This window comes from Peromyscus californicus, unplaced genomic scaffold (genome assembly GCF_007827085.1).
Source record: "Peromyscus californicus insignis strain IS unplaced genomic scaffold, ASM782708v3 Scaffold_3__1_contigs__length_106647218, whole genome shotgun sequence".
Lineage (NCBI taxonomy): Eukaryota > Metazoa > Chordata > Mammalia > Rodentia > Cricetidae > Peromyscus > Peromyscus californicus.
Window position 1 is genome coordinate 86,819,961 of NW_026294551.1, and position 27,846 is coordinate 86,847,806.

Here is a 27,846-nt window from a genome sequence, read left to right on the forward strand (position 1 = left end):
CTTCCCATTCACAACTGGCCATCTTTGGACCACAGCCTGTAAGTCATTCCAGTAAATTCGGGGGAGAGGGAAGAAGAAGAGGAAGAGAGATTCATTCTGTAAGTTCTGTGACTCTAGAGAACCCCGACAGGCTAGAGAACAGTCTCCTAAAATCCGTCCTGCCTGGTCCTATCATCAGTTAGTCTTGCTAGCACACAGCTCTCTGCCTCTTTCGCAGTGCCTCCTGGATCCCGCCAGGGGGCAGCAGAGGGCGCACTGTGAACGACTTGAAAATAGTAATGTGCCCGGGCAGGAATTTCCGTTTCCGGCCAATAACTAGCCACTTCCGCTTCCGGACACTTGGCGTGTGAGTCGCTGACGGGAGGATGGACGGGCTGGTGGCTCAGTGCTCTGCCAGGCTGCTGCAGCAGGTTTGTCCTCTGGGTGGGGCGGAGGGCTCGCACCCGGCGGCAGCGGGGCCGGGTCAACAGCGGCTTCCAGAGGCGGCGGCCACGTCCCCAGCCCCGGACCTCGGTGCTTGCGAGGCCCACGCTTCCCCGGGCGGCCGTTTTCTCTTGGCTAGGAGAGGAAAATCCCATCCCTGGCTGGGTCGTGCGACTGTCACCCTGAGAAGAGAGGGTATCGCAGGGCCTGGCGTGTGGACGGCGAGGCTCGCCCTGCCGCCCGCGCACGTGTGCAGGGCTGGCGGCCAAGGCCAGGTGGGGCAGCCGGAGCGTAGGTGCCGTGGGACCTAGCCAGAAACTTCCCAAGAAGCCGCCAGCGTTGGTCCGGGACAGTGTCACAACTTTAGAACGCGAAAGTGGGACCAACTTCGTTTCTTTTTCCGGTCCTAGCTAAGGAGTGATAGGAAACCTGTCCTGTTACAGCAACTGCTTTATGCAAATCAGCAGCCCCTAGGTACACGTTAAAGGGACAAGCGCTTTACTGCTGAGAGCCCCCCTGTGTATAGAATCGGATACTGGAGATGGGAGGGAAATGTATGGGAACTTTACTTAGACCTAGAAACGGCAGACACTTGAGTGATTTTGAATATGGATGTTGTCTCCTTTTGTCCCACCGGGGATCCAACCCAGAGCCATGCATATGCTAGGCAAGCACCGGTGAGCTAGGTCCCCAGCTCTCACTGGTTTGTTTTTTGTTGTTGGTATTGTTTTGGTTTTTGTTCGTTTGTTTTTGTAGTTCAAGTCATAAGATTTAGGAATATAGGTAGTTTGCAAAGCTGGAAACTTGTACTCTGACCAAGTCAGGGTGCATTGTTGAGCTGAGGAAGAAACTTCTGTGTTTTAGAAAAGGACTTGCTATATATCTGTCCTAGGTTGGCCCCAAACTTTCAGCCCTCCTACTTCAGCCTCTCAAGTGCTAGGATTATATCTGTGTGCTAGCATGCACACTTTATCAGGTTATATTCTCAGCACTCACATGTAGACTCTCTTTCCTTTTATGAGGGATAATTGCTGATGTTAGTAAAACCATATAGTCACAAAAGGAAAGCCCATTATCATATCTGTGCCACATATTGTGGAGAACTGAAATGAAGTAATTCTCTGGTACAATTTGCCCTTATATCGAAAGCATGCCTTTGACCTGGACTGGGAAAGTGCCTTTCCCTTTATAGGAAAAGGAGATTAAATCTCTGACTGCAGAGATCGACCGGCTGAAGAACTGTGGTTACTTGGAAGAGTCTCCGAGTTTGGACCAGTTACGAGAAGAAAATTTAAAGTTGAAGTATAGACTGAATATTCTTCAGAGGGTGAGTACTCTCTCTTGTGTATCTTCTAATGCATTTTTTTGTTACTGAAGATTCTAAAAATATACACGACAGAAACCGAAAAGAGGAGTTAATATTTAAAAATCTTTTTCCTGCATAAGGCAAGTTAAGACTCATTCAGCACACAGTGGAAAAATTGAGGTCCTAGCCTTTGAAGTGGTTCATCATGCTGGTTTAAAGACTGTCTTGGGAGTTGATATTTCTTCAACAGGTTATGCCCGTGCTTTCAAAGAAATGTTTTTTGATGAATCATTACCAAAGAAATATTTCATTTATTTAGTTTTTTGTACTGAAACCTAGGAACTAACTAATGTGGTTGTCTTAAAATATACTCACTCACACATAACTTCTATGCTATGAAGTTGATTATTTCACAGTTCTGTTGTATTTTACAGCATCTCTTGGGTTTCTTTCTTAGTGTCTCACTCTACAGCCCAGGCTGGCTTCCAGGCTTACCCCATCCTTCAGTGTCTTTCTGCTTCTGTCTCTCTAGTGATGGGCTCACAGGTGTGTGCTACCATGCCGCCATTTTAATGGCCCTGTAGTCCAGCAACGGGTATCAATGTCGGAGAAAGAAATAAATGAGCTTACCTTGAGTTTTTTGGCCTGCCTTTGAAGTTTGCTAATGGCACATCCCAGAGTATTACCTATTCTCATAATTGTTCTGTGTGTGTGTGTGTGTGTGTGTTACTCCTTGGGTTGCACAGTCATTACTCATCTTAGGCTGCCTGACCCATTCCCTTGAAGGTTTTATTACCTATTTGGGATCTGTTGTGCTTAAATTACTTTGTCTTTACATCTTCTAACACAGAATTCCTTTCTCATGGACTCCTCACAAAAGAAACATGGTTTTGGTTACACCATTTGTTCTGCATTTATCTATACTCAATTCTCTGTTATATTTGCTTTTTTAAAATTCAGGTAGGGGTGTGTGTGTGTGTTGGTTTTTCAAGACAGGGTTTCTCTGTGTAACAGTCCTGGCTGCCCTGGAACTCTCTTTGTAGACCTGGCTAGCCTCGAACTCACTGAGATCTGCCGCTTCTGCCTCCCAAGTGCTGGGACTAAAGGTGTGCGCTATTTCCGATGTGTTTCTAAATGCTTATGTCTGCTGAAGGCAGTAAGGAAGATAACACAGAGAGACTAAGAAGAGCACCATGGTGGTGGTGCCTCTAATCCCAGCATTCTGGAGGTCGAGGAAAGCCTGGTCTACAGAGCGAGTCTCAGGACAACCAGGGATACATAGAGAAACCCTTTCTTAAAAAAAGAAAGTATTGTGTACAATGGCCATTAATCCTGCCTGTTCCCTCTTTTTGGGCCACATACTCCAACTTGAAAGCACATACCAGATGTCCTGGCTGCAAGGTATTTTACCCATGTTCTCATGAACATTGTAGCCTCAGTTTTCCTTTATTTCTTTTCATTAAACTGCCTATTTTTTTGAGATAGGGTCTCTATGTAGCCCTGACCTTTTTGGAGCTCACTGTGTGGACCAAGCTGGTTTCACATGGATCCACCTGCCTCTGCCTCCACCTCCAGAGTCTGGCTACTTAGTTAATTAGGTGTTCACAGAAAGCTTTTCACACTGGCGATTTTAAGATTGCCATCATGATAGTGCTGCTATTAGAGAATCCTCTAATCTTCATTTCCTCAGAGCTGTTGTTCTTACAAAATGCATACAGTCAAGTTACAGTAAAGGTGATTGTACCAAGACGTGTATTTCTTTTGGTTCTGAGTCAGAGTCTTGGCCTTCTAGCCCTGGCTGTCCTAGTGTGTGGTGTATAGCCCATTTCCCTCGGACACGTGCCAGTCCTCCTTCCAGCCTCGCAAGGCTGCAATTCAAGGACTGTGGCACCATGGCCAGCTGGGAAGTTAGGAACCTGATGTGCTGGCTCCCCTCTGTGATCCTAGCTCCTGAAAAGCAGGGGCAGGAGTATTGCTGTGAGTTCAAGACCAGCTTGGGCTACAGAACAAGATCCTGCCTCAGTCGAAAAAGGACTGGCAAGCTCACTAGCCTAGCACATTTGAGGTCCTGGATTCAGTCCCCAGCACCAGATAAAACAGGGTGTGGTGCCTATAATTCCAGCACTTGCTAGTGGAGGCAGGAGGATGGGGGAAGAGAAAGTGAAAGAGTTAAATTAATTATATGCACATGTTAATTTGGATGAAATCAAGTACAGTGGATTTTGTGTGTATGTGTACAAGTTAATTACAAAAGATACATACCAATATCTTTCCAGTTTACAAAAAAGTTAAAACATATTACTGATTTTGGGGACCTATGACTATACATAAATGACATTTTCTATTGGAAATTTTTAGATTGAGCTGGGCAGTGGTTACACATGCCTTTAATTCCAGCACTCTGAGGCAGAGGCCAGCCTGGTCTACAGATCCCAGGGCAGCCAGGGCTACACAGAGAAACTGTTTCAAAATCGACCCCTCCCCCACACACACTACCCCCCAAAAGAAAATCTTCAGATTGTGAAAAGCATGAGTAAGAAATTGATAAACTAAAAACTTAAGATTGATCTAGTTTGGGAGCTGATGCCTGTATCCCCAGCACTTTGGAGGTGGAGGTTGGAGAATCAGGATTTCTAGGCCAGCTTCAGCAGCTGGAGACTCTGTTACAACAAACCAAAGAGGAGAAAAGAAGAAAGAAAAGAAAAAAAAACTTAAACCAACTTGTTTATTTGTTTCCTGAGTTAATGTTTAATTTTCTGGTATGGTAAATTTCAACCAAAGAACAGGCTTTATTTTTACAAAGTTGTTTTGCCTCTGTATCATAGCAATCTTTTCATAAACATGGACGGAATTATACCGTTGAACAGATGTTCCCAGAAAGAACCATACCTTACATTGAGCCTTCCGCAAGGCTAATTGACCGATCGGAACTTTGGGAAGAGGTTGGACTGTTACAGGTCCAGAACCCAATTACACTTTATCTCAGGCTATTGTGAGCCCCCTTAATAGCCATTCCTTGCCCTTTTCAGTATTTGACCTAACATTTTAGCAAAATTTCTATGTAGTCTAGCCCTGGCTGTTCTGGAACTCTGCCTCCCAAGTGCTGGTTCAAATATACCAACTCCCAGCTCATCAAAAGAATGATTTTGCTGGGCGTGGTTTTACATGGCTTTAATCCTATCACTGTGGAGAAGGAGACAGGCAGATCTCTGAGTTCAAGGACAGCCTGGCCTATAAAGAGTTCTGGACAACCAGAGCTACATAGAGAAACTGTCTGGTGGGGTAGGGAGGGGGGATGAAGAAAGAAAGAAAGAAAAAATATAACCTGGTAGACTGAAGGAAGAAGATTGTTGAAAGTTTCAAGCCAGCCTGGGCTACAAAGTGACCCTGCCTCCAATAAAAGAGAAGATAGTTTGTGTCTGAAAGTTTTCATTTTGTAGCAGTGAGGAGGAGGGTAGGACTTGACGGCTACGTTCCTGTCCACCTTGTTTGTAATCTGTCAATCACTGACCCACGTGAAGGTAATGATGGTGGTAACAGTTCCATTTTGTTACGTAGAACAAAGTAAAAAAGCATGCATACACAACACTTAGTACAGACTTGAACACTACGTCCGTTTTATTTAGCTGCTCTTGCATTCATATTTAAACTGGTGGTCTTTCAGTTTGTTGTCATTTTGAAACAGGTTATTACTGCGTAGCCCAAGCTGTCTGTTCCTATCTCAACCTCCTAACTGCTGGGGTTTTAGGGGTGAGCTTCTGGGCCTGGCTTTGATTCTTTTTGATTACTGTTAAGTTAGTGATATAGTTGGCCTGTGGGTGGCTCAGTGGTAAAGGAAGTGTTTTCATTATGCTCCACAGAAAGCATGTGTTTACTCACTCCTATCAAGAGGACCTCTGCTAGGCCAGTGCTCTGTTGACAGACAGGTCACATCCTTTTCCCTTCTTTGAGATGAGGTGTAGCCCTAGTTGTGTAGCCCTAGTTGGCCTGGTGCTTGATATGTATGTAGATCAATCTTCCTCTTACCTTCTGGAGTCTCTTCTGTGACCTGTTTTGATACCATCTTATGGCAGGTGTGACGCCAGGCACATCGGATAGCACTGTGGATGAAATGCTTTCCTGCATTCAGCAGTCTGATGGTGGAGACGATTTTGTGAAGGTGTAATGAGTGATGATAGGGGTAATTATATTCTGTCTTAAAGACTGTGCTCCACTTAAAAGCTGTTGAAATAATGAGTAGGTGAGCCAGGGGTTATTTATAGTGAGGCAAAGCCTGTCTTAATGATCTGGCACTGTCACTCTGGTCCTCTCCTGTCCAGAAAAGGTCGTTCTGGAGAGGACCTGGCAATTGTTTTGTCTAGTGCTCACTGCCAGGGCTTGGGTAGGCAGCTTAGGACTGACTCACTTCTGTTTTCTTTGTCTTAAAAAAGACAGGAGTCTCTCTGCAGAGCCCTGGCTGTCCTGGAACTCACTGTGTAGACCAGGTTTACCTTGAACTCACAGAGATCTGCCTGTCTCTGCCCCCTGGGTGCTGGACTTCACTTGTGTTCTTTTCAGTCACTACTTTTTACTGTTTGTGTTCCGTGAAGGTAACTACAGAATAGACGCCCTCAATGGTTCCCGAGAATGTCTTAGAACCCTGTGTGGGTCTGAGTATTCCTATCCTGGCTTTTCTCAGCAGAGTTGGAGTTTTGTATGATTTTATACTACTTTATTAAGATACTGCTGTTCTTTCCCTGCAGAGTCTTCAGGCAGAAAAGAGAAGACGACCAACCAAAAATATGATTAACATCAATAGCCGCCTGCAGGATGTCTTTGGCTGTGCCATTAAGGCTGCATATCCAGACCTGGACAGCCCTCCTCTGGTCGTAACTCCAAGTCAGCAGCCCAAGTTTGGAGACTATCAATGTAATAGTGCCATGGGTATTTCTCAGGTGATGTATCATTTGTTTGCCTGGCCCGGGCTGACTTGATTCTCTTACATATCATCACTCCTATGAGCATAAATGACAGTAAATTCTTTTTTGGTTTTCTGAGACAGGGTTTCTCTGTGTAGTTTTGGTACCTGTCCTGGACCTCACTCTGTAGACCAGGCTGCCCTCGAACTCACAGAGATCCGCCTGCCTCTGCCTCCCAAGTGCTGGGGTTAAAGGCATGCGCCACCACCGCCTGGCATCAATTCTTGTATCTTCAAGAAAGGGTACCCTTTCCACATGGGCCTAGGGTGGAGCTCAGTGAGAGCAGTACTTGTATTGTTTTGTCTGCTACTTCTTGCTGTGTTCTGGATTGGTGGGTGTGGTTAAAGGCATTTAGAAAGTGAAATTAAAAGTTAACAAATTATTGCCATTCATGGTGACCTATGCCTGTGATCTCAGCACTCCAGGGGCTGGGGCAGGAGAATTGCCACAAATAAAGGGCAGCCTGGGGTGCACAATGACCCTGTCTCTCTCTCTCTCTTTTCTTTTTTTTTTTTTAAGGTACCTGAAGATCACCACCATCAATTACTTGTTACAACTAGGATGTTTTTGAAGCAGACTTTGTAGTCTGTTTTTCCTTTTCTATTTTGGTTTCTTGAGATGTGGTCACTTTGTAACCAGGTCTCTTGCCTCAGCCCTCAGGTACTGGGATTTCTGGCGTGTGCCGCTCAGACAGCCAGGGTTCCTTTCTAAGCTGAGGAGTTCTTGTTTGCAGTAGCTGCATTCTCTGACTGCGTGACCTGTATCTGTTTCCTTCACTTTCTCTGTTGATCCGGAAGGGTTTGCTCTTGAGCGGACTTTGTTCTCTAATGCTCCTGGGAGCTTTTCACTGGTTTTTCTTCTCCTCTTTCTCCTTCTTCTCTCTTGGTTTTTTGAGACAGGGTTTCTCTGTATAGCTTTGGAGCCTGTCCTGGGACTCAGAGATCTACCCGCCTCCACCTCCCAAGTGCTGGGATTAAAGGTGTGCACCACCACCACCTGGTGGTTTTTTTGTTTTTTGTTTTTTGGGTTTTTTTTGGTGCTGGGCTTCCAACCCAGGGAGTCACAACCACTCAGCCCAAGAGTGCTGCTTATGAATAGTAGACAGTTTCATGACTTAGAATTAAGAATGTGGATGTGCTGGCTCGGGCTTTGTAGCTGTAAGCTTTGTTGTGTATTGAGGGGGCAGGCGTGAAGTATGGATGTGTGGTTTGGGCATGTTTTGGTTCCTCTTGGCACTGGTGATGCTCTGGTTTATCCATTCACTGGTGGTTGAGCTCTGCATCTACTTCTTGATGAGTGTAGTACAAATGTAGCTCATGCTTTGTCAGTGACACATTCCCTAGGAACTTGCTACCTGGTGCTAATGAATTGTTTGACATTGTGTTGTAGATGCTCAAAGCAAAGGAACAGAAGGTTAATCCTAGAGAAATTGCAGAAAACATCACCAAACACCTGCCGAGCAATGAATATATTGACAAGGTTGAAATTGCGGGTCCTGGTATGATATGCTAGCTTTCTTAATACTGCATTGATGATGAGTGCTTTCTGAGACTTAAAAAGGTTTAAAGCTTCAGTGCTGGATCTTGGGGTGTGACTAACTCAGTGGTAAAGTGCTTTCCTAACATGTATAACAACAAGGTCTCTGGCCATATCCTAGTGGGGCCACCAAAATTAATTTTAAAAAAAGTTGCCTTGCATGGTGGCACATGCCTGTGATCCCATCTACTCAGGAGGCAGCATGATATGTACAGGGCGGCCCAAACATTTAATATGTCATCATCCAAGTGTTAAAAATAACCTGCATTATTAATTAAGAGCTACCATTTTGGTGACCTGTCCTCGAATGGTTTACTTTGCCTTTCACCGATCAGGTTTTCATCAGCAAAAGGGCTTGGTAATGTGGTTAACTAAGCCTGCAATAAAACGGCCTTCTGTTTTCTAAGATGAGCCAACCAAAGTGGATGGGCTGGAGTAATACACAGCAGCTTTTGGTGGGGGGTGGTGTGTGACAATTTGAAATAGATGCTGAGGCAGGTATTTGCAGAAGGGCTTGAGTAGTTGTCTTGATTGCTGTTAGACTCCTGAGGAGTTTTACCTCAGCTCTCTCACACTTCTGGAGCCAGCATAAGTGAGCTGGAGACTGATCATTTTTTACTACTCTTAGGTTTCATTAATGTTCACTTGAGAAAGGACTTTGTGTCAGAACAGTTGACTAATCTCCTAGTAAATGGAGTCCAACTACCCACTCTTGGAGAGAATAAAAAGGTATGTGTGCTAATGCTTTAGTATTTTAGGCTTGCATGGCAAATGCCCTTATTGGGGGTGACCTTCACTTTATATTGAGATCATGAGTGTAACTGGGAAGTAGATTTCTGGTGTGTTTTATAATTTTTTAAACTCATTCCATAGGCATTTCAGATTTATAACTGGTACTAATGCAACTATTGCTGAATAGTATTCTTGAATAGTAATTTGTATAAATTAATTTGATTCTTTATCAATTAATATGCAATTAAGAGCCATAAGAAAATCTAATGCATGAATTAGAATCTAGACTATTATTTAAGACTTATTTTTATATGATAGCATGATAATATTTATGCCCCCTTTTAAAACTCTTTTTCTGTTTTAGGTTGTAATTGACTTTTCCTCTCCCAACATAGCTAAAGAGATGCACGTTGGCCACCTCAGGTCAACTATCATAGGAGAAAGTATGAGCCGACTCTTTGAATTTGCAGGATACGATGTGCTAAGGTGTGTTCTCTTGCTTTTGCTTGGAAATTAAAGGTGTCTATTAAAAATGACACCTCGTTTTTTGAAATATCTTCAACACCCAGGTTCAAAAGCTCAGTTCTGTTTTGTAATCTTTTAAAAATATGTCCTGGGGCTGGGGACATGGCTTAGGGGTTAAAGCACCTACTGCTCTTGCTCAGTTCCTAACGCCCACATCATGTGGCTCACAGCTTCCTGTAACTCCTACTCCAGGGGATCCAGGTGGTGTCTGCATGTGCACAGACTCAATATCATACACATAAATAAAAATCAATCTTCATCTTATAAAAATATATCTTGGTCCCTACCCCATATCTGAACTTTATCCTTTTTGTAGACTTCCTGTTTGAAAACAACAAAAGATTTACCTATTCATTCATTCATTCATTCATTCATTTTTGTGTGCCATGTGCGTGCAGTTCCATAGAGGCCAGAAGAGGGCATTATATTTACCTAGAACTATAGAAAAAGGCAGCTGTGAACTGCCATACTGGGAACGAAGCCCAGGTCCTCTGCAAGAGCAGTGGGTACTCCCCAGCCTTCACAGATGCTTCTTGAGTGCCTCAGATATAACAAGAACTTACCTTCTAGTAGTCAGAAAGGCCTAATCAAGAGTGTTTGTGTTGGGCTTTGTAGGCCATGATATGAAACTGGGATTTTATTTTAACTAGTGGAGCCATATGATCTGAAAGCTTCTTCTGGTGGTAGTGAAGAAGCTAGATAAATAAAGAAAACATGTGGTTGATTAGTCTACAGGCAGAGATGGAAGGGTGTTACCCATTGGCATTTTGGAGCCATTTATTCCCTACAGTAACTGATTGAAAGTTACATTTTCTTCCTTCCTCTTGTCTTACATACATGTTTTTTGGGGGGTGAATGAGGCTGATAAAGGTCAGAGAACAACTCAGGGGGTTGGGTGTCTCCTTCCAGGGATGGAGATCAGGTCTTCAGGCTTAATGGCGATGACTAACATTGGCTCAGCTATAGTGTTCCTAGTTAGCCACATAATATGCAGTTTATAGCCCATTAATGAGAAATGTATTCATTCGGTAACTCGCCCTCATCGGCTGTTTCTAGTTACACAGAGTTGAATGAAAGAGCCCCAGACTTGACCTTGGCAGTTGGCAGTCCCACTGAGGAAGCAGCTGTTGTTAGAGTGGCATGTTGACTCTTAGATGTTAATGGCTTCTAATGGAGTGTACTTTTCATTGAATCTCTACAGCTTTTTTTAAATTCTTGTTCTCTGATTGTTATCAGGTTAAACCATGTAGGAGATTGGGGGACCCAGTTTGGCATGCTCATCGCTCACTTGCAAGATCAATTTCCAGATTATCTGACAGTTTCACCTCCTATTGGAGATCTTCAGGCCTTTTATAAGGTTTGGCACGATTGTTGTGTAATTGTATTTCTGCTAACCTTTCCCAAAGGAAGTTCAAAACCATAGTTGAAGTAACTGTGTACTGAAAAAGAATAACATGAAAACTGGAGAGATGGTCAGTGGTTTAAGCATGTATTACTCTTCCCGAGGACCTGAGATCTGTTCCAGCACCCACAGGGTGGCTCAGTACTGCTTCTCTAACTCTAGCTGTAGGGATCTGATGCCTCATTCTGGCTTCCAGGGGTACTGCACTCAGGTGCACAGCCCACACACAGGAACATACATATTGAAATCTTTAAGAGAAAAGAAAGATGCTTACCAATCATAGTTTTCCACATACAGTGACTACCTTGGTAATGCTGCGTTGCACTGAGTGAGAACAGAAGCTGATTCACAAAGTTTACTTACTTGAAACACTGAATTCTTTTTTCACTCCTAGATACTTGTATTGTGTACTTGGAAACAGCCACCCTGGTGTCCATTTACTTTTGTGTTTAGTCATAGAAATAGCTGTGTCCCATCCCTTTACATGTCTTTGCTTTGTTTATTGATGTATGTTAAAAGTTGAGCTGGGCAGTGATGGCGAACACCTTTAATCCCAGCACTTGGGAGGCAGAGGCAAAAGGATTTCTGTGAGTTCGAGGCCAGCCTGGGCTACAGAGTGAGTTCCAGGAAAGGCTCCAAAGCTACACAAAGAAACCCTGTCTCAAAAAAAAAAAAAAAAAAAAAAAAAAAATTAGTAGGCTGGAGAGATGCCTCAGCAGGTAAGAGCACTGGCTACTCTTCCAGTATTACCTGGGTTCAATTCCCAGCACCCATATGGCAGCTCAACAACTGTCTGTTACTCCAGTTCCAGGGATCCAACACCCTCACACCAGTGCACATAAAGTTAAAGTAACTATTTTTAAAAAATGAATTCTACCACATTACCTGCTATCCATTATAGTGTAAGCAGGTAAGAACAGTTTGAGTTTTGTATTGTTTTGTATGGGTCCTTCTGAAATGTGGTCTCTGTAGCCTGGACTAACCTGCAACTCACTGTCTCGTTGGCCACCCTAAAACTCAATAGTATAGTTTTCCTGTCTCAGCCTCTCAAGAGCTTGGTTTACACATGAGCCACCACGCCTGGCTAAAACCAAGTGGTGGTGGTGTTTTGGTTTTTAAAATATTATGCTTGTATGTTAGGGGTCGGTCGTGCATCAAGGCCTATGTGTGGAGGTCCAAGCACACCCGACAAGAATCAGTTCTTGCCCTGTGGGTCCTGGGGTCCTGGGGTTGAACTCTGACTCAGCAGCCAAGTACTTTGACCTACCATCTTGCCAGAGCAGTTTTTAAAAGACAATCATATACCTGTGGGGCAGTGGGGTGGGCAAATGCCTGCGATCTCAGCACTGGGGAGCTAGGAGCAGGAGGATCTAGAGTTCAAAGTTAACCTCAGCTGTAATAGTGGGTCCAGCCCTGTTTTAATGGCATGGCGACTTTGATGAGAGTTCTGCTGGGATTGGGTACTGCAGTTTTTATTCCCCACTGTAAGTTTTCTGTGGCTCTTTGCCAGAAAGCAGCTGTCTTATGTTTTCAAAATGAACCAAGTTAGACTACTGGATAAAAAGCAAACACTTGAGTTTTGTTATTTTCTAGTAAAAATTTGAAAACTATGAAAATAACTAATCATGTTAGAATTGCCTTGGATATAATGAAACAGATTTGCTAATTAATGTGTGATTTTGCAGTACATTGCTAAAATTTACTGATTTGGTAATGGATCAGTTTTCCAGTGTTTCTTAAAGTTTGGTTTTTTGTGTGCCTAGAATGGGGGAAATGCACACATGTTTCTGTTACCCACTGAGGCCAGAAGAAAACTTGTGGGAGTCAGTTTTCTCCTTCTACCATGTGGATCCTAGGAATTGAACTCATGTACTTAGACTGAGCAGCAAAGCAAGCTCCTTCACCAACTGAACTATCTTATGAGCCCCATAAGATGTTCTTGAAAGGGGTTATTTGCAAAGGAACACTAGGAAGCATTCCCTGAAAGCATGTGCTACCAGAATAGAAATGGAACACTGAAGGGTTTTGTGGGTTTGATCTTTTTTTTTTAAAGATTTATTTATTTATTATCTATACACAGTGTTCTGCTTGCTTGCATGTACCTGAACACCAGAAGAGGGCACCAGATCTCATTACAGATGGTTGTGAGCCACCATGTGGGTGCTGGGAATTGAACTCAGGACCTCTGGAAGAGCAGTCGGTGCTCTTAACCTCTGAGCCATCATCTCTCCAGCCCTCCAGCCCGGTTTTGATCTTGAGACAGTTTGTAGACTAGGCTGGCCTGTAAACTTGGTATTCTGACTGCCTCCAGAATGTTAGGGTTACAAGCAGAAGCCACATGCTCAGCTCAGTTTTGTATCTTTAAGAAAAAATAATTTCATTTAAAAAAAAAAAAACTGGGCTATTTGTCATGTCTGTCATGCACACTTGAGTGTGTGGGCTTACGTTAACATCTGGTATCTTGATCGCTATTTATTGAGATAGAGTCTCTTGAGTTCTATCTGGTCTAGCTGGCCAGCTTCCCAACACACTCCCCCCCCCCCCCCCCCCCCCCCCCCCCCCCCCCCGCCAGAATTCTCGATTATAGGTGCTGTCCAGACTGCACAGCTGTACTTTGCTTCTGGAGATGGAACGTTAGTTCTCGAGTGCAGGATGGGCATTTACCCTCTGAGCTCTCTGCCCGGTTCAGCTGTGTCTGACTCCTGAACTCTTTTTGGGGGAGGGGTGCTTTCTGTTGGTTGGGTTGGGTTTTTTGTTTTAGAGACAGGATATTACTGGAATTATATTATATTATACAGGGTATTATAGAGGTCCACCTGCCCCTGCCCCCTTAGTGCTAGGATTAAAAGGTGTACCGCCACACCTGGCTACTCTGGTTGGTTTTGGCTTTGTGTTTGTTTTTAGGACCCCATCTTCTTGACTTTGTAGAGCGCTGTATTCTCTGTTGTCCACTTCCTGTGGTGTGTGCATATGTACAGAAATGAGTACATTCTTCATCTTTTAAAAACAGGAATCTAAGAAGAGGTTTGATACTGAGGAGGAATTTAAGAAGCGAGCCTATCAGTGTGTCGTTGCACTGCAGAGTAAGGACCCAGATTTCATAAAGGCCTGGAATCTCATCTGTGACGTCTCCCGGGAAGGTGAGTCTCTAGGGGCCATTAGCTAGCTTGAGTTTTGACTCAGGATTGAGTCTAGGTTTTTGTAACTGGGGTGTTTGTTTGCCTGTTTCTTCAGACCTCCCATATACTTTTTCTGAATGATTGTGTGAATTCAGGTGTGTGCTTTTGCACACAGCCCACATGGAGATGAGCGGACAGGGGCAACTCAGGGAGTCTTCTCCTTGTACCTTACTGGGGCAGGAGCTCTATTGTTTCTGTCTGCTGTGCTTCATGCAATTACCCCATCTCATCATAGTGAGCCAGGCGGTGGTGGTTCATGCCTTTAATCCCAGCACTTTGTTCTATAAAGTCAGTCCCAGGACAGCCAGGGCCATTACACAGAGAAACCTTGTCTCCAAAAACAAACGGCTGGAGAGATGGCTCAGAGGTTACGAGCACTGACTGCTCTTCCAGAGGTCCTGAGTTCAATTCCCAGCAACCACATGGTGGCTCACAATCATCTGTAATGAGATTTGGTGCCCTCTTCTGGCCTTCAGGGATACATGCTGTATACATAATAAATAAATAAATCTTAAACAAAAAAACAAATCCGTCTCATTGTAGCACACTGGGATTACAGATACACACCACCACATCCAGGAATTTACTGTGTACACCAGACTGGCCTCAAACAAGAGATCCACCTTCTTCTGCCTCCAGAGTGCTGGGATTAAAAGCATGTGCCACCATTTCCAGCATATGATTTATTTTAAATTATCTATGTTTGTGCACATTAGTGTTGGTGTCTGTAATGACCAGAGAAGGATGTTGGATCCCTTGGAACTGGGGTTACAGGTCATTGTGCGTCTCCTGAAAGGCTGTTGGGAACTGAACTCAGGTCCTCTACAAGAGCAGTATATGTTCTTAGTTGCTGAGCCATCTCAGCCTGGACATCCAGGTTTTTACATGGGTTCCAAGGATCAAAATCCAGTGTCAGTCTTCCATGGAATGCATGCCTACTTTATTTGGTGCTGAAGAGTGAAGCAGGCCACATAAATGCTGCACCTGTAACCTTCACTGCAGAGTTTTGGAAGGTGGTTTTTCTTATAGGTAGGCAAAAAAAAAAAAAAAAAAAAAAATAGTGATGTTTTGGGAGGCAGGTGAGGGTCTGCTACATATTAAACCCAGGGTCTCATGCTGGCTAAGCATGTACTATGCCACTGAACTATATCCTAAGGCCCGGTGTTTTCTTAGGTATGGTATCATATTCTCTTCTCAAATGGCAGCACATGTGTTGTTCTGTATTGTACATAGCCAATGTAATGAATTTCTTTTTTGTGTGTTATAGATAACAAGTTTTCTAAATGTTGTGTTTTTCCCCTTTTGCTTAAATTGTTTATTTGTTTACTATATTTGGTATTTTCTAGAATTTAGTAAAATCTACAATGCATTGGACATCACTTTAATAGAGAGAGGAGAATCCTTCTATCAAGATAGGATGAAGGATATTGTAAAGGAATTTGAAGATAAAGGTGAGCATTACATTCTTTTAAATTTTAGGACTGGAGTTTCAGCTGGTTGCTAGCCACTGTGGGTGCTGGGGATTGAAGCTGGGTTCTTTGTAAGAACAAGCGCTCCTAACTGCTGAGCTAATTCTCCAGCCCCCAGTATTACATTCTTTAAACTTGTTTTATTATTACTGAAACTTGCAAACAGACAAAAACAGAATGAAATTTATAGTTACTGAAAAGACCATAAGCTCATCACAGAACTTCAACAGTTACAAATGTTAAATATAGGGTATACCTTATTCTATCCATACACGTTTACATAATTTCATCTACCACTCTGTCCCTGAAAGAACATATGCTTTGTGCTTACTCCTATTATTTCACCAAGGAAATAATGCCTTAATTTCTTTTTGTGTGTGTGATAGAGGCAGGGTCTTGCTATGTAGCCCTGGCTGACTTGGAATTAAATATGTAGACTACAGTGACCTTGAACTCTTAAATTGTCTCCTGCTTTTGGTAATAATTTCCCACCCCCAATTTGATTAACCCTAGGACTTGTACCTTGTACATGCTAGGCAAGCACTCTGCTGCTATCAGCTCCAACGATAATGTCTAAATGCCGTTCAGTAGAAAATCTAGATTTTCCAGTGGGATTTATTTTAATTCCATCATTTGTTCATTTGAATACAGGGTCTCTCTGAATCCACAAGCTGGCTTGGAACTCACAGTCCTCCAGCCTCAGCTTCTCAAATGTGTGTTTGAACTATGTCAGACTTCATAGTTTTTAATCATAGGGTTGTTTTGGTTTGTTTGTTTGTTTTCTTCCTGGAGTCTCAATATTTATTTGTGGTCTGTTAATACATAATAGCCCTCCTTTTCATGTGTACTTTTTTTCTTGCTCTGTAAGGAAGGAACCCTGGCTAGCCTGGGGCGGTGGTGGCGCACGCCTTTAATCCCAGCACTTGGGAGGCAGAGCCAGGCGGATCTCTGTGAGTTCAAGGCCAGCCTGGGCTACAGAAGAAGATCCAGGACAGGCACCAAAACTACATAGAGAAACCCCTGTCTCAAAAACAAAATAAAACAAAACAAAAAGGGAACCCTGGCTAGCCTGGAACTTGCTCTATAGACCATGCTGGACTCAAATTTGTAGTACTCTTCCCTTTTTGCCTCCGAAGTACTGGAATTACAGGCATTGCTCTACCGTGTCTGGATATTTTTCTTTTGTTGTTAAAGCAGGCTCATAGAATTCATCCTATTGGTGGAACAGTCTCACTTCGTACCCCAGGCTGACCTCAAACTTACGATTCTCTTGCCTCAGCTTCCTAAATGCATGAGCCACAATACCTGGCTCTGTCTGTTTTTGCTTTTTTCAGACAGGGTTTCTTTGTAACCATTCTGGCTGTCCTGGAACTTGCTCAGTAGATCAGGCTGGCCTTGAACTCAGATCCTCTTCCCTCTGCCTCTCAAGGCATAGGCACCTGGCATCTGCCTGTATGTTTTAAAGAGGATTCATTCAATCCGGGTTGCTTTGATCTTCAAGAATACAAGCAATGTCTGGTTGTCTTTTTGTGAGATTATGATTGGTTAGTGGGTTTAGGTACTAAGACTGATTCAGCCTGATTCAACTATAAATTTCTCTATCACATTTTGCCCTATAGTTTCAATAGATGTTAATGACTAGCTTTGGTAGTATACTATCATTCCCTCTCTATTTTTTAACTGGGATTTTGTGCAAAAATTTGCCCAATAATTTTAGGGTTTTTGTGACACAGTTTCACTGCTTACTCCAGTCAGTCTCAAATCCACAGTGGTTCATGATCGTCTTTTTTATAAAGATTTATATATCTTGTTGGGCATAGTGGTGCATGCCTTTAATCCCATCACTTGGGAGGCAGGCAGATCTCTCTGAGTTCCAGGACATCCAGGGCTACACAGAAAAACGCTGTCTTGATAAACAAAATAGATGTATATATATCTTTATGTGTGTATAAGTGCTTGCCTGCATGTGTGAGTGAGAAAGAAAATGCACCATGTGCATGCTCCTGGAGGCCAGAAGAGGGCATCAGATTCCCTGGAACTGGAGTTACAGTTGGTTATGAGTTGTCTGTCATGTGACTGTTGGGAACCTAACCCAGGTCAGTCTTCTGTAAGAGGAGCAAGTATTTTTTTTTTAATTTTTTTCTATTTATTTTACATACCAAACACAGTTTCTCCTCCCTCCTCTCCTCCTGTTCCCTCCCTCTACCTCCTTTCTACCCCTCCCCTCTATCCACTCCTCAGAAAAGGTAAGGCCTCCCATGGGAGCCAATAAAGCATGGCATATCAAGTTGAGGCAGGACCAAGCTCCTCCCTGCTGCATCAAGGCTGAGTGAGAGGCATCCCACCATAGGGAGTAGGTTCCAAAAAGCCAGCTCATGCACCAGGGACAGATCCTGATCCCACTGCTAGGGGCCCTGCAAACAGACCAAGCTACACAACTGTCACATGTAGAGGGCCTAGGTTGGTCCCATGCAGGCTCCCTAGAGGTCTAATATCCATGAGCTCTCACGAGTTTTTTGGGTCAGCTGTCTCTGTGGGTTTCTCCATCATGATCTTCACACACATACCCACCCACCCACCCACTTGCTTATATAATCCCTTCTCTCTCTTCAACTGGACTTCCAGAGCTCAGCCCAGTGCTTAGCTGTGGATCTCTACATCACAGCAAGTGTTCTTAACCACTGAGCCATCCTTCAGCCCTGAAGCCTGGTTCTTGAATGTGGAAATGGAGTCTAGGAGCCATACTTTGAAGATAATGAAACAATGTCCATGGGGGTTTGTTGGCGTTGTGGAGCTGCAGATTGAACACGGGGTCTTACATATGCTGTCAAGTGCATACTCCTGGTAGCTCCTTTCCCAGCCCTGATCAGCACAGGAGAAGTCAGGGTCCATAAACAATGAACCTGAGATTCACGCACAGTCTTCCTTCACATGCTGTAGTTTTAACCCCTACCTGTGAATCTGTTTCCTAAACTGTAAGTTAGTACTGTAGCATAAACTGTATAGTGACTGTAGCAACTATAAACATTAAATTTGGGATTTAATATTATGGGTGACACAAAATTCAAATAGAGCTGTTAGAATGTTCCTCTTCTTGGGTCTGAGAGCACAGCACATATGTTCATATTTTGTCTGCTGTGTGTTGGATCAGAGTTTGACCAGATGTGTGCGAGTGCAGAGCATTATATTTGACCGTGCCCTGAAATCAGTCTTGGCCGTTGATCATGTGGAATAATCTTAAAATACTCAGAGGGCTGGTGAGAAGGCTCTGCAGGTAGAGGGAGTTGCTGCCAAGCCTGATATCCTGAGTTCAGTCCCCGAGACCCACATGGTGGGAAGAAAGTACCAGTTCCCAAAAGGGGTCTTCTGACATCCACATTCACACTGTGGTACATGGACCACACTCTCACACACAAAAATATATAAGCTCAATTTTTAAAAAACAAAATGTTCATAGAATGGCCAAGTATTTATGTGGTCCTAGAATAAACTAGGATTCTGGGTCCAGGAGGGCTCTTTTAGCTTTGTTAATGAAGGTTTTTGTGTGTTTTTTGTTTTGTTTTTGGTTTTGTTTTCCTTTATTTCTAGGATTTGTGCAAGTGGATGATGGCAGGAAAATTGTGTTCGTTCCTGGGTGTTCCATACCATTAACCATAGTGAAATCCGATGGGGGCTTTACTTATGATACGTCTGACCTGGCTGCTATCAAACAGAGACTATTTGAGGAAAAAGCAAATAAGATTATCTACGTGGTGGACAATGGACAAGTAAGTGGGATTTGTCTAGGGGCTAATTGCATTTGGCACTTAAAGATTTAAAAAAATTCACTACAAACTTAATTATTCAGAACACTTGCCATCTTTGGAGAAAGAACATGGTTGGACCCAGCTTTTTAGCTACTTTCTGAATGTATAGATTATTCCTAACCTGGGGAAGCAGAGGCAGATGGATCTGCAAATTCGAGGACAGCCAGGGCTACAGAGGGAAAAAAGGAAGTTGTTCCTCTCCCTGTGATGGTGGTGTGGCAAACAGATCCTTCTGTGTAATATCCTGGCTTGGGTTATTACAAAAAGTTGAAGGTTTCCCCTTTGTGAATGTGGCCTTGTGGCTCTGCTTTTATTTAAATTAATTTAAACATATAGACACATAGAAATTGTACTTCGTGGAAATATAAAAGCCATTTGACTTTTGTTGTGGGATAAGGTCCCAGGTAGCCTATTTGACCTCAGACTTGAAAATCCCACCTTTCTGGATGAAAACTAAGATTTGCTAGAAAAGCTTTTTGTGAATTTGTCCTTAGTTACTTTTGCTCTGGTGAGGATCAGAGCCTGTGTTTGTCCTATAGTAGGCAAGTGCTGTGTCCCTCCATTGCTCTTCAGACAGTTTGATTTGTCTTATGAGACATGGTCTCCACACCGGCTACATAGTTGAGTAGGACCTTGAACTCCTGATTCTGAGGCACTGAGATGACAGGCATGTATTGATGTGCCTGGCCTCTTTTAAGACCTGAGTGGAAAAAGTGTCATTGCTCTTGATGATCACATCTGGGGAATAGAAGAACTTTATAATAATGATTACATAACAGGGTTGTCATGTGATCACTGAGCCCAGAAGAGTTGTCTTTTTAATCAGTATAGAAAACTAACAAGTTCTGTTGTGTTTCTGCTCTTCTCAGGCTGTACATTTCCAGACAGTTTTTGCTGCTGCTCAAATGATTGGTTGGTATGACCCTAAAGTAACTCAAGTGAGCCATGTTGGATTTGGTGTGGTGCTAGGAGAAGACAAGTAAGTGGACCAGGCAGAAGCAGTTGATGACGACCCTGGTCCCCAGCTTCAGACAAGGCTTCATGTTACTCAGTGCTACAGTAGCACTGAGAAATTAGTATAGTCTAGTATACTGTGTGTGAACTCAGCTAGGCCACTTGCCCCCGTGGTGTAGCCAGCCCCTCAGGGGATGTAGCCTCTTAAGGACAAGTGTGTGATGTTGAAAGAAACTAGACTGTCATCACATTTCCCCATCTAGACTGCCCGTTTCACAAAGGATGCTTGGCAGTGTAGTCAAAGCCATTGGTGAATTTACCTTTAGTTATAAACTTGAAAAAGTGAGTCGTTGAGATTCCAGTTGAATTTAAGATTATTTATTTTTGTACAAAATATGAAGCTTATCAAATTTAAGTTATAATGATGTCCATACTTTCACTTTTTTCTGTTTCCCCATCATTTCCCTCTGTTGTGTTCTGTCTTTGAGACAAAGGGTAAATAGAATGGGTCTTTATATTTCAGTATTTACCAACTCAAAGGCACAAAATGGCTCTCTTTTTAATGTGGCTGGCTTTCTTTGTGTCAGGTAGTATTTTATTATGTTAGTCCAGTATAGAAGCAAGTGTGGTGGTTTTTTTGTTTTAGTTATTTTTCTGAAAGGACAAAACATTTAAGCAGCATCCTGGATTCCAGGAAAGTGAGCTGGTTAGACTTTATTTTGTATGTGCAGGTACCTGCAAAGTCTAGAATAGATATCCTATTCTCCTGGAGCTGGAGCTACAGGTAGTTGTGTGCTACCCAATATGAGTGCTGGGAACTGAACGCTGGAAGAGTAGCCAGTGCTTGTCAGTGTAAGCCATCTCTCCAGCCCCGTAGATGCATTTTTTTTTTTCCATTTCACTATTAAAATGTAGTAAGGATAGAGTTCCTTAGGGAACTCTTAGGGGCTTTAAAAAAAAAAAAAAAAACACAGGATGCTCTGAGTCGAGACACTGGAAAGCACTCTTTCTTTGGTGCTCATTCCTGGTAGCCAACTGGAATATGGCCCTGTTACCTTGGCACATAGTGCCATCTGTGGCTAGATCCCTCAAACCTGCATTGAAGAGTCTAATTGAATTTTTGTATGGGGCTTTAAATGTCTTTCAGGAAGAAGTTTAAAACCCGCTCGGGTGAAACAGTGCGCCTTGTGGACCTGCTGGGAGAAGGACTGAAGCGGTCCATGGACAAGTTGAAGGAGAAGGAGAGAGACAAGGTGGGACAAGACCGAGCCGCACACACGCCAGCAGTTCTGTTTGACGGTTCCCCCTGCGTAATGTGACTCTAAACATATATATCTCACATAGAAATTATGCTTTATGGGAGTAAAAAAGCCATGTGACTTTGGTTGTTGTGAGATAGGGTCTCTCGTAGCCCAAGTTGTTCTCAAACTTCTTACATAACCAAGGCTTGCCTTCAACTCCTGATGTTCTTGCCCCCACCTCCCAATTGCTGGGATGGTAGGTGTGTGCCACCGTGCCTAGCTCCCACGTTATGTTTTCATGCTATGTATGAATTGTTTAAGTTAAACATCTCAGACTGTTGTTAATGGTAAAAAAAAAACATTCGGTATAAAGTAATGTCCAGTACTCCATTTTTCAGACCCCCTCTCCTCTACTTCCTCCTGCTCTCAGACTGTTTTAAGTAGTATAGATTTGGTGAGGTTTTGCAGCAGGGTCTCCCTTTGTAGCCAAGATTGACTCTAAACTCATGTTCAGCCTGTTTCCCAAGTACTGGCTTTACAGGTGTATGCTACTCTGGCTACAGTGGACCTTTAATAATATATTGATGGTCATAATTTATAAACGTGCAGTGTCTTTCGATTTTATTTATCCTTGGGTCGTAGTTTTTGTGGCATGGTAGGCAAGCACTTGTATCACTGCATTTGTGTATCTGAGGCTCACCGTGAACTACTAATCTTCTACTTCCCTGGGGGCTGTACTGCCACAGCCACCCTTTTACTTCTTCATGTAATCATTCCTGGGGATGTTTTTGTCGCTCTTAGATGTAAGTCAGTGTTTTTCTTGGTTTCAGATAACTAGGTTCTTACCTGTAAGTAACTGTTAGGCCCCTGTAGAACGTGAGTTCTGTTCTGTGGTTCTGCACAAGGAGGTGCAGGGCTCTTGAGTGGTGGTGGTGTGAAGGTAATGCTGCGGGGCAGACTCCAGGCAGCTCTCTGGGGAGTTCTGTAAGCCAGCAATGTCTGCCCCCAGAGCTTCACCAGGACAGCTGATCTTACTAGCAGAAACACATTTCTATAGGGATGTTAGCATTTTGCATCCCATAACTGCATTGAAATTAAAATATTAAAGGTGCATTGTGGGAGTACCCCAGACACAGGCTCTGGCCTGAGTCTTATGATGTAGAGGCTCGTGTGGGTTTTTCAGTGTGAATCAGTTTTCTTCCAGTGTGAAAGTTTTGAGTTGTCCACAAACAAGTTGGCATGAGATTTGTCTCTAGGTCTTCATCATGTTGTACAACTTAGACCTTCATTATTTTTACTGATTCTGTGAGACTTTGGATTGGAGGTACACAGAAGAATTTAGGATATACAGATAGATTAAACAGTAAGCCAAGCCAGATGTGGTATATACACCTATAATACCAATGCTCAGGAGGCTGAAGTATTAGTCACATGGGTGTAGAAGTTCAGAACCATCTGGGCAATGGTGAAACACTTCTCCACACACATAGTGTATTTCAGGGTTTTGCTTGGTGGTGGGGAGGTGAGATAGGGTTTCACTGTAACCTAGTCTGGCCTTGAACTCTTAAGGTTACAGCTATGACCCATCATACACAGCAGTGGTTTTTCTTGAGAAAAACCAATTTGTAAAATGAATTATATTTGAGTTATACTAGCTTGATTGTTCAAGTAGTATAACAGAAAAGGACAGTAGCCACTGTGTAGTCATTCTTGAAGATGGAAAGCCAGACCTGTAGCTAATGTCACTGGAAAGCAGGGATTCTTGAAGCCAGGCATTCCATGCATAGTTTGGCTTCTGAAGCAGATGCCTACTCTGTAGCCCAAGCTGGCTATGAACTCAGGCTGACCATCCTTCCCAATGTGTGTGAGCGTAGAGCCTGTTCAAGAAAATTGGATCTTGGTCAATATGTAAACAGTAGTATTACCATTTTTAGCAATGCGTCCATGCTGGACATGGTAGCATAGGCCTGTAATGCCCAGCACTTGCTCAGGAGGCAGAAGAGCACAGTCTAATTTACATAGTTAAGACCATAACAAAAACTGTTGAGACAGTCTTGTACGTGACCTAGGCTGGCTGCAAACTCCTGATTCTCAAGCCTCTGGGTCCTAGGTGCTCATGTGCCACCACTTCCACTTTATACAGTGCTAGTGATAAAATCCAGGGCCCTGTGCATACTAGCTAAGCACCAATTGAACTGCATTCCCATGGGATTTGGGTTTGGGTATTTTGGTTTGGTTTGGGTTTTTTTTTTTTTTTTTTGGTTTTTCAAGACAGGGTTTCTCTGTGTAGTTTTGGTGCCTGTCCTGGATCTCGCTCTGCGGACCAGGCTGGCCTCAAACTCAGAGATCCGCCTGGCTCTGCCTCCCAAGTGCTACGATTAAAGGCATGTACCGCCACCACCCAGCTCCCATGAGTTTTTAATCTGGGGAGAATAGACCAAATTGCTATTAACTGTAGAGAGTAAGGTGTGCAAGTTTACTTCCACTGAGAAATTATCAGAAATATAGTCTTGAAGACTTGGTTCAAATTTTGATGAGAATTCAGCAATGAACAAGGATATTCTATTATTTTATAAAACTTAAAGACACATCAAAATACTCTTAGGAGTATTTATGTCAATATTTATATAAGTGTTAAGCCTTTACCCTGGCACTTAAGGACAAAGGCAGATGGATCTCTGAGCTCCAGGCCATCCTGTCTCATGCAAAACAGAACATTTTTCCCTTCCCTTGTCAGTACTTCTCATATTCAGTGTATCAACTTCATTAGGCTCTTACCTGTATGAGATGAAGGTCCATATGAAGAAGCCTGCCATATAAAAGGTTTAAAATACTTGACCAAAATCTGATCATAAAAGATTGCCCTGCGGTGGCTGCACACGCCTTTAATCCCAACACTGGGAGGCAGAGCCAGGCAGATCTTTGTCAGTGGAGGCCAGCCTGGTCTACAGAGTGAGATCCAGGAAAGGCGCAAAGCTAAAAAAAAAAAAACGGTTTCAGCCGGGCGGTGGTGGTGGCTGCGGCGGCAGCAGCAGCGCCGCATGCCTTTAATCCCAGCACTCGGGAGGCAGAGGCAGGCGGATCTCTGTGAGTTTGAGGTCAGCCTGGTCTACAAAGCAAGTTCCAGGAAAGGCGCAAAACTACACAGAGAAACCCTGTCTCGAAAAACAAAAAAAAAAAATCTGATCATAGACCAACCATTGAGAAGTAATAGTCATGTTAGGCAGAGTTAGAAGCAATTGGAAGATTTTAGTTTTAAAACATTTTGCTTTCTAAATCTTTGAAGTCTGTTCCTAAGTAATTAAAACCAAATAAAGGCATATAATTCAATAGGCACTTTCCTTATGAGAAGGAGGGCCATTTGAGTAACCTGGATTCCAGCTTGTGATTATGCAGCAGAGGTCAAGAACATTTCAAGCTGGGCATGGCAGCCTGTACCTGTAACACTAAGAAGCCTGAGGCAGGAGGACCTTGACTTCAAGGCTGTCCTGAGCTACATAGGATGACCCTGTCTCAAAATAGAAAACATTTTTAGAATTGAAAAAGACCAATATTTGAAGAAAGGCTCCTTGATTTAAGCAGAATTAAGATTCTGTTATAACATCGGCGTATTAATATTTTGGTCTTACATAAAAATTACCAGCATTTCAGTTATTCTAACTTTCTTGATCATAGATTTTTCTTAGACTCAATCCTTTAAAGTCAGTTATGGTGGCACATTGCCTGTAATTGTCTGAGGCAGGAGGATTGCAGAATTCAGAACCAGTCTGGTTGGCATATAGAGTTCCAGCCAACCAGGACTAACAAGACCCTATCTCAAAAATGCGACCAGGAACAGACATCCTTCCTATGCCTTGTCCAAATCGTTCAGATTCTTTGTAGCTTGCTCAAGCTTTTAGTTTCACCCTGTTTCTTTCTCCATTGTCAAACCATGGGTAATTTTTTTCTACCACAGGAAATCCTTCCTCACACTCGCTCCTTTCCCCCTGGTTTTTATTCCTTCCTTAGAAACAGTGTTTACAGAAAACTCGTGGGAAGCGGTTCTGTCGATAGATTGCTTGTCTAGCGTGAGTGAAGCCCTGGGTGTGAGCCCCACTAACAAATGGCACGTTCCTGCAGTCCCAGCATTTAGTCGCTGGAGGCAGCAGGATCAGGAGTTCAAGGTCAGAGGACTCTGGGGTGAGCCTAAGTTACTTGAGACCCTGAATTGTACAGATTTTTTTTTTTTGGTTGGGGCTTATTGTTACAATTTGGTGTGCTATCTTGTTTTTGACTTGCTATGTCAGCTGGGCTGGCCCTAAATTTGTAATGCTTTCTTAGCCTTTAAATTACTTTTTGGTCAGTTATCAAATTTGCATATTACCTAATTTATTTTTAGGTATTACATGTCAATCGGTTATTTTAAAGATTGTCACAAGATAGAAAAACATACTTTAACAAATTCACCAGTTTGTAAAATTGAGATGACTAAAGCTTTAAAATCTAAATTGTTGGGTATAGCAGTCCCTGTACTGGCTAGGTTTTAAAAAGTTTCTCTTACCAGCCAACTCCCAGTAGTAGGGTTGGACTCTAGGGTCTCACACCAAGCCAGAATGCTGCTGTCTCCAGCCCCTGCTCCAATAACAGAACTCCAAATGACTGAATTTACTCACAAAATTGTTTCCTGCTTTAATTTTAAGTCTAAAATTATCTATTGAGCAAGCTCAGAATGTGCATATGGAGTTGTATGAATTATTATGAGTAATCTTTTGCAGGGGGTGAACCAGTGGATTAGGGTCACTTGCTAGGAGCAGGAGCAGTGGCTGTGTCAGCCGGGCAGTGGTGGCGCACGCCTTTAATCCCAGCACTCGGGAGGCAGAGGCAGCCGGGCCAGAGCTACACAGAGACCCTGTCTTGAAAAACTAAAAAAGATAGGAACTCTGTAGAAGCTTCGGACTCATCTTCTACCTGTGAGGCAAGAGTAGTGAGCAGGCAAGCTCTGAAGTGTTTGTCTTCCCAAAGGTCCTGACTGAAGAGGAGTTGACAGCTGCTCAGACATCCATTGCATATGGCTGTATCAAATATGCCGACCTGTCCCATAACCGGCTGAACGACTACATCTTCTCCTTTGACAAGATGCTGGATGACAGAGGAAACACAGCCGCTTACTTACTGTATGCCTTCACTAGAATCAGGTGACTGCTCAGACACTCTTGGTTTGGAATCAAGTGATGGGTGTCTTTACTGTAAGGCAGGGTAAGAATCTCTTTTCAGCTTTTGAGCCAGGGTCTTGATTCTGTGTGTCCAAGGCTAGGTTCTCATCCTCTGTCACTCAAGTGCACAGGACAGGTCAACCGCACTGGGGCCAAGAGTCTGTTTTAATTGCTGGTGTTTCTAACTTACACTCGTCATACTGGATCACGTGCTTGTGTGTGAAAAGAGCCTGTGCCTGACCAGCAGTTACCTGCTCTTTCAGGTCTATCGCACGTCTGGCCAGTATTGATGAAGAGATGCTTCAGAAAGCTGCTCGGGAAACCAAGATTGTCTTGGACCATGAGAAGGAATGGAAACTCGGCCGGTGCATTTTACGATTCCCTGAGATTTTACAGAAGATTTTAGATGACTTATTTCTCCACACTCTCTGTGATTATATATACGAGCTGGCAACTACTTTCACAGAGTTTTACGATAGCTGCTACTGTGTGGAGAAAGATCGACAGACGGGTAAGTGTCTCATCCACTGTCCATCTTGGGGAAGAGGTGCCACCAGGACATTTGCATAGAAACTAGGAAATTTCACAGCAAGCTGTGGCATATGTAACAGTTTGAAATGTGGCCGATCAAAGCAGAAAATGGGTCTAAGTGGTGTTGGCGTTGGAAACACCCACTATCACTGATGGCTGTATGTTAACAGGGCAAGCCTGGGAACAGCATCGGTCCATGGGGTGGGTGTTATTACTTCACGTGGGGGCTTAGGAAAGCACACTGTTGAAATGTGCTGTCCTTGTATTGAAGGAGAAGGTGGGCTGCTCACTTTTCAGGAAAAATAACCAGTCATTTAATGATTCTCAAGCTGATGAACAAGTTAATGTCTTTTTCTCTTCCAGGGAAAGTGTTGAAGGTGAACATGTGGCGAATGCTCCTGTGCGAAGCAGTGGCTGCTGTCATGGCCAAGGGGTTCGATATCCTGGGAATAAAGCCCGTCCAAAGGATGTGATCCTTGGGTTTGGGGACTTCTTACCAAAGGGGCCATTAGTACTGTTTGCTTTTTAAACAATCATGTGGACACAAAGGCAGTAAAGGAATTTTCACAGTAAAGGACTTTTCACAACTGTC

General features: G+C 43.3%; 1 protein-coding gene across 2 annotated transcripts; it reads left to right on the plus strand.

Annotated features, from left to right (window-relative positions):
* Nucleotides 1-300: 300 nt before the first annotated feature.
* On the plus strand, nt 301-27,846 carry Rars1 (arginyl-tRNA synthetase 1). Of its 2 annotated transcripts, XM_052758579.1 has the most exons (15): nt 301-410; nt 1,616-1,750; nt 6,472-6,663; nt 8,077-8,185; nt 8,852-8,952; nt 9,320-9,441; nt 10,717-10,837; nt 13,893-14,022; nt 15,408-15,512; nt 19,119-19,297; nt 20,206-20,315; nt 21,438-21,543; nt 26,533-26,705; nt 26,987-27,234; nt 27,618-27,846. In XM_052758579.1, the coding sequence occupies exons 1-15, from the start codon at nt 366-368 to the stop codon at nt 27,725-27,727; spliced, it is 1,986 nt and encodes a 661-aa protein (XP_052614539.1). In that variant the 5' UTR covers nt 301-365; the 3' UTR covers nt 27,728-27,846. The 2 variants fall into 2 exon arrangements, with proteins under 2 accessions (XP_052614539.1, XP_052614540.1); XM_052758580.1 differs by lacking the exons at nt 301-410; nt 1,616-1,750; nt 6,472-6,663 and adding an exon at nt 6,680-7,666.

Bases quoted from the DNA above. Each gene is read 5' to 3' on its own strand.
- Rars1 (XM_052758579.1), top strand. From the start codon at position 366: ATGGACGGGCTGGTGGCTCAGTGCTCTGCCAGGCTGCTGCAGCAG. The intron at 8,953-9,319 runs GTATGTGTGCTA...TTTCTGTTTTAG, and splicing joins CTCTTGGAGAGAATAAAAAG to GTTGTAATTGACTTTTCCTC. The intron at 10,838-13,892 runs GTTTGGCACGAT...TTTTAAAAACAG, and splicing joins ATCTTCAGGCCTTTTATAAG to GAATCTAAGAAGAGGTTTGA.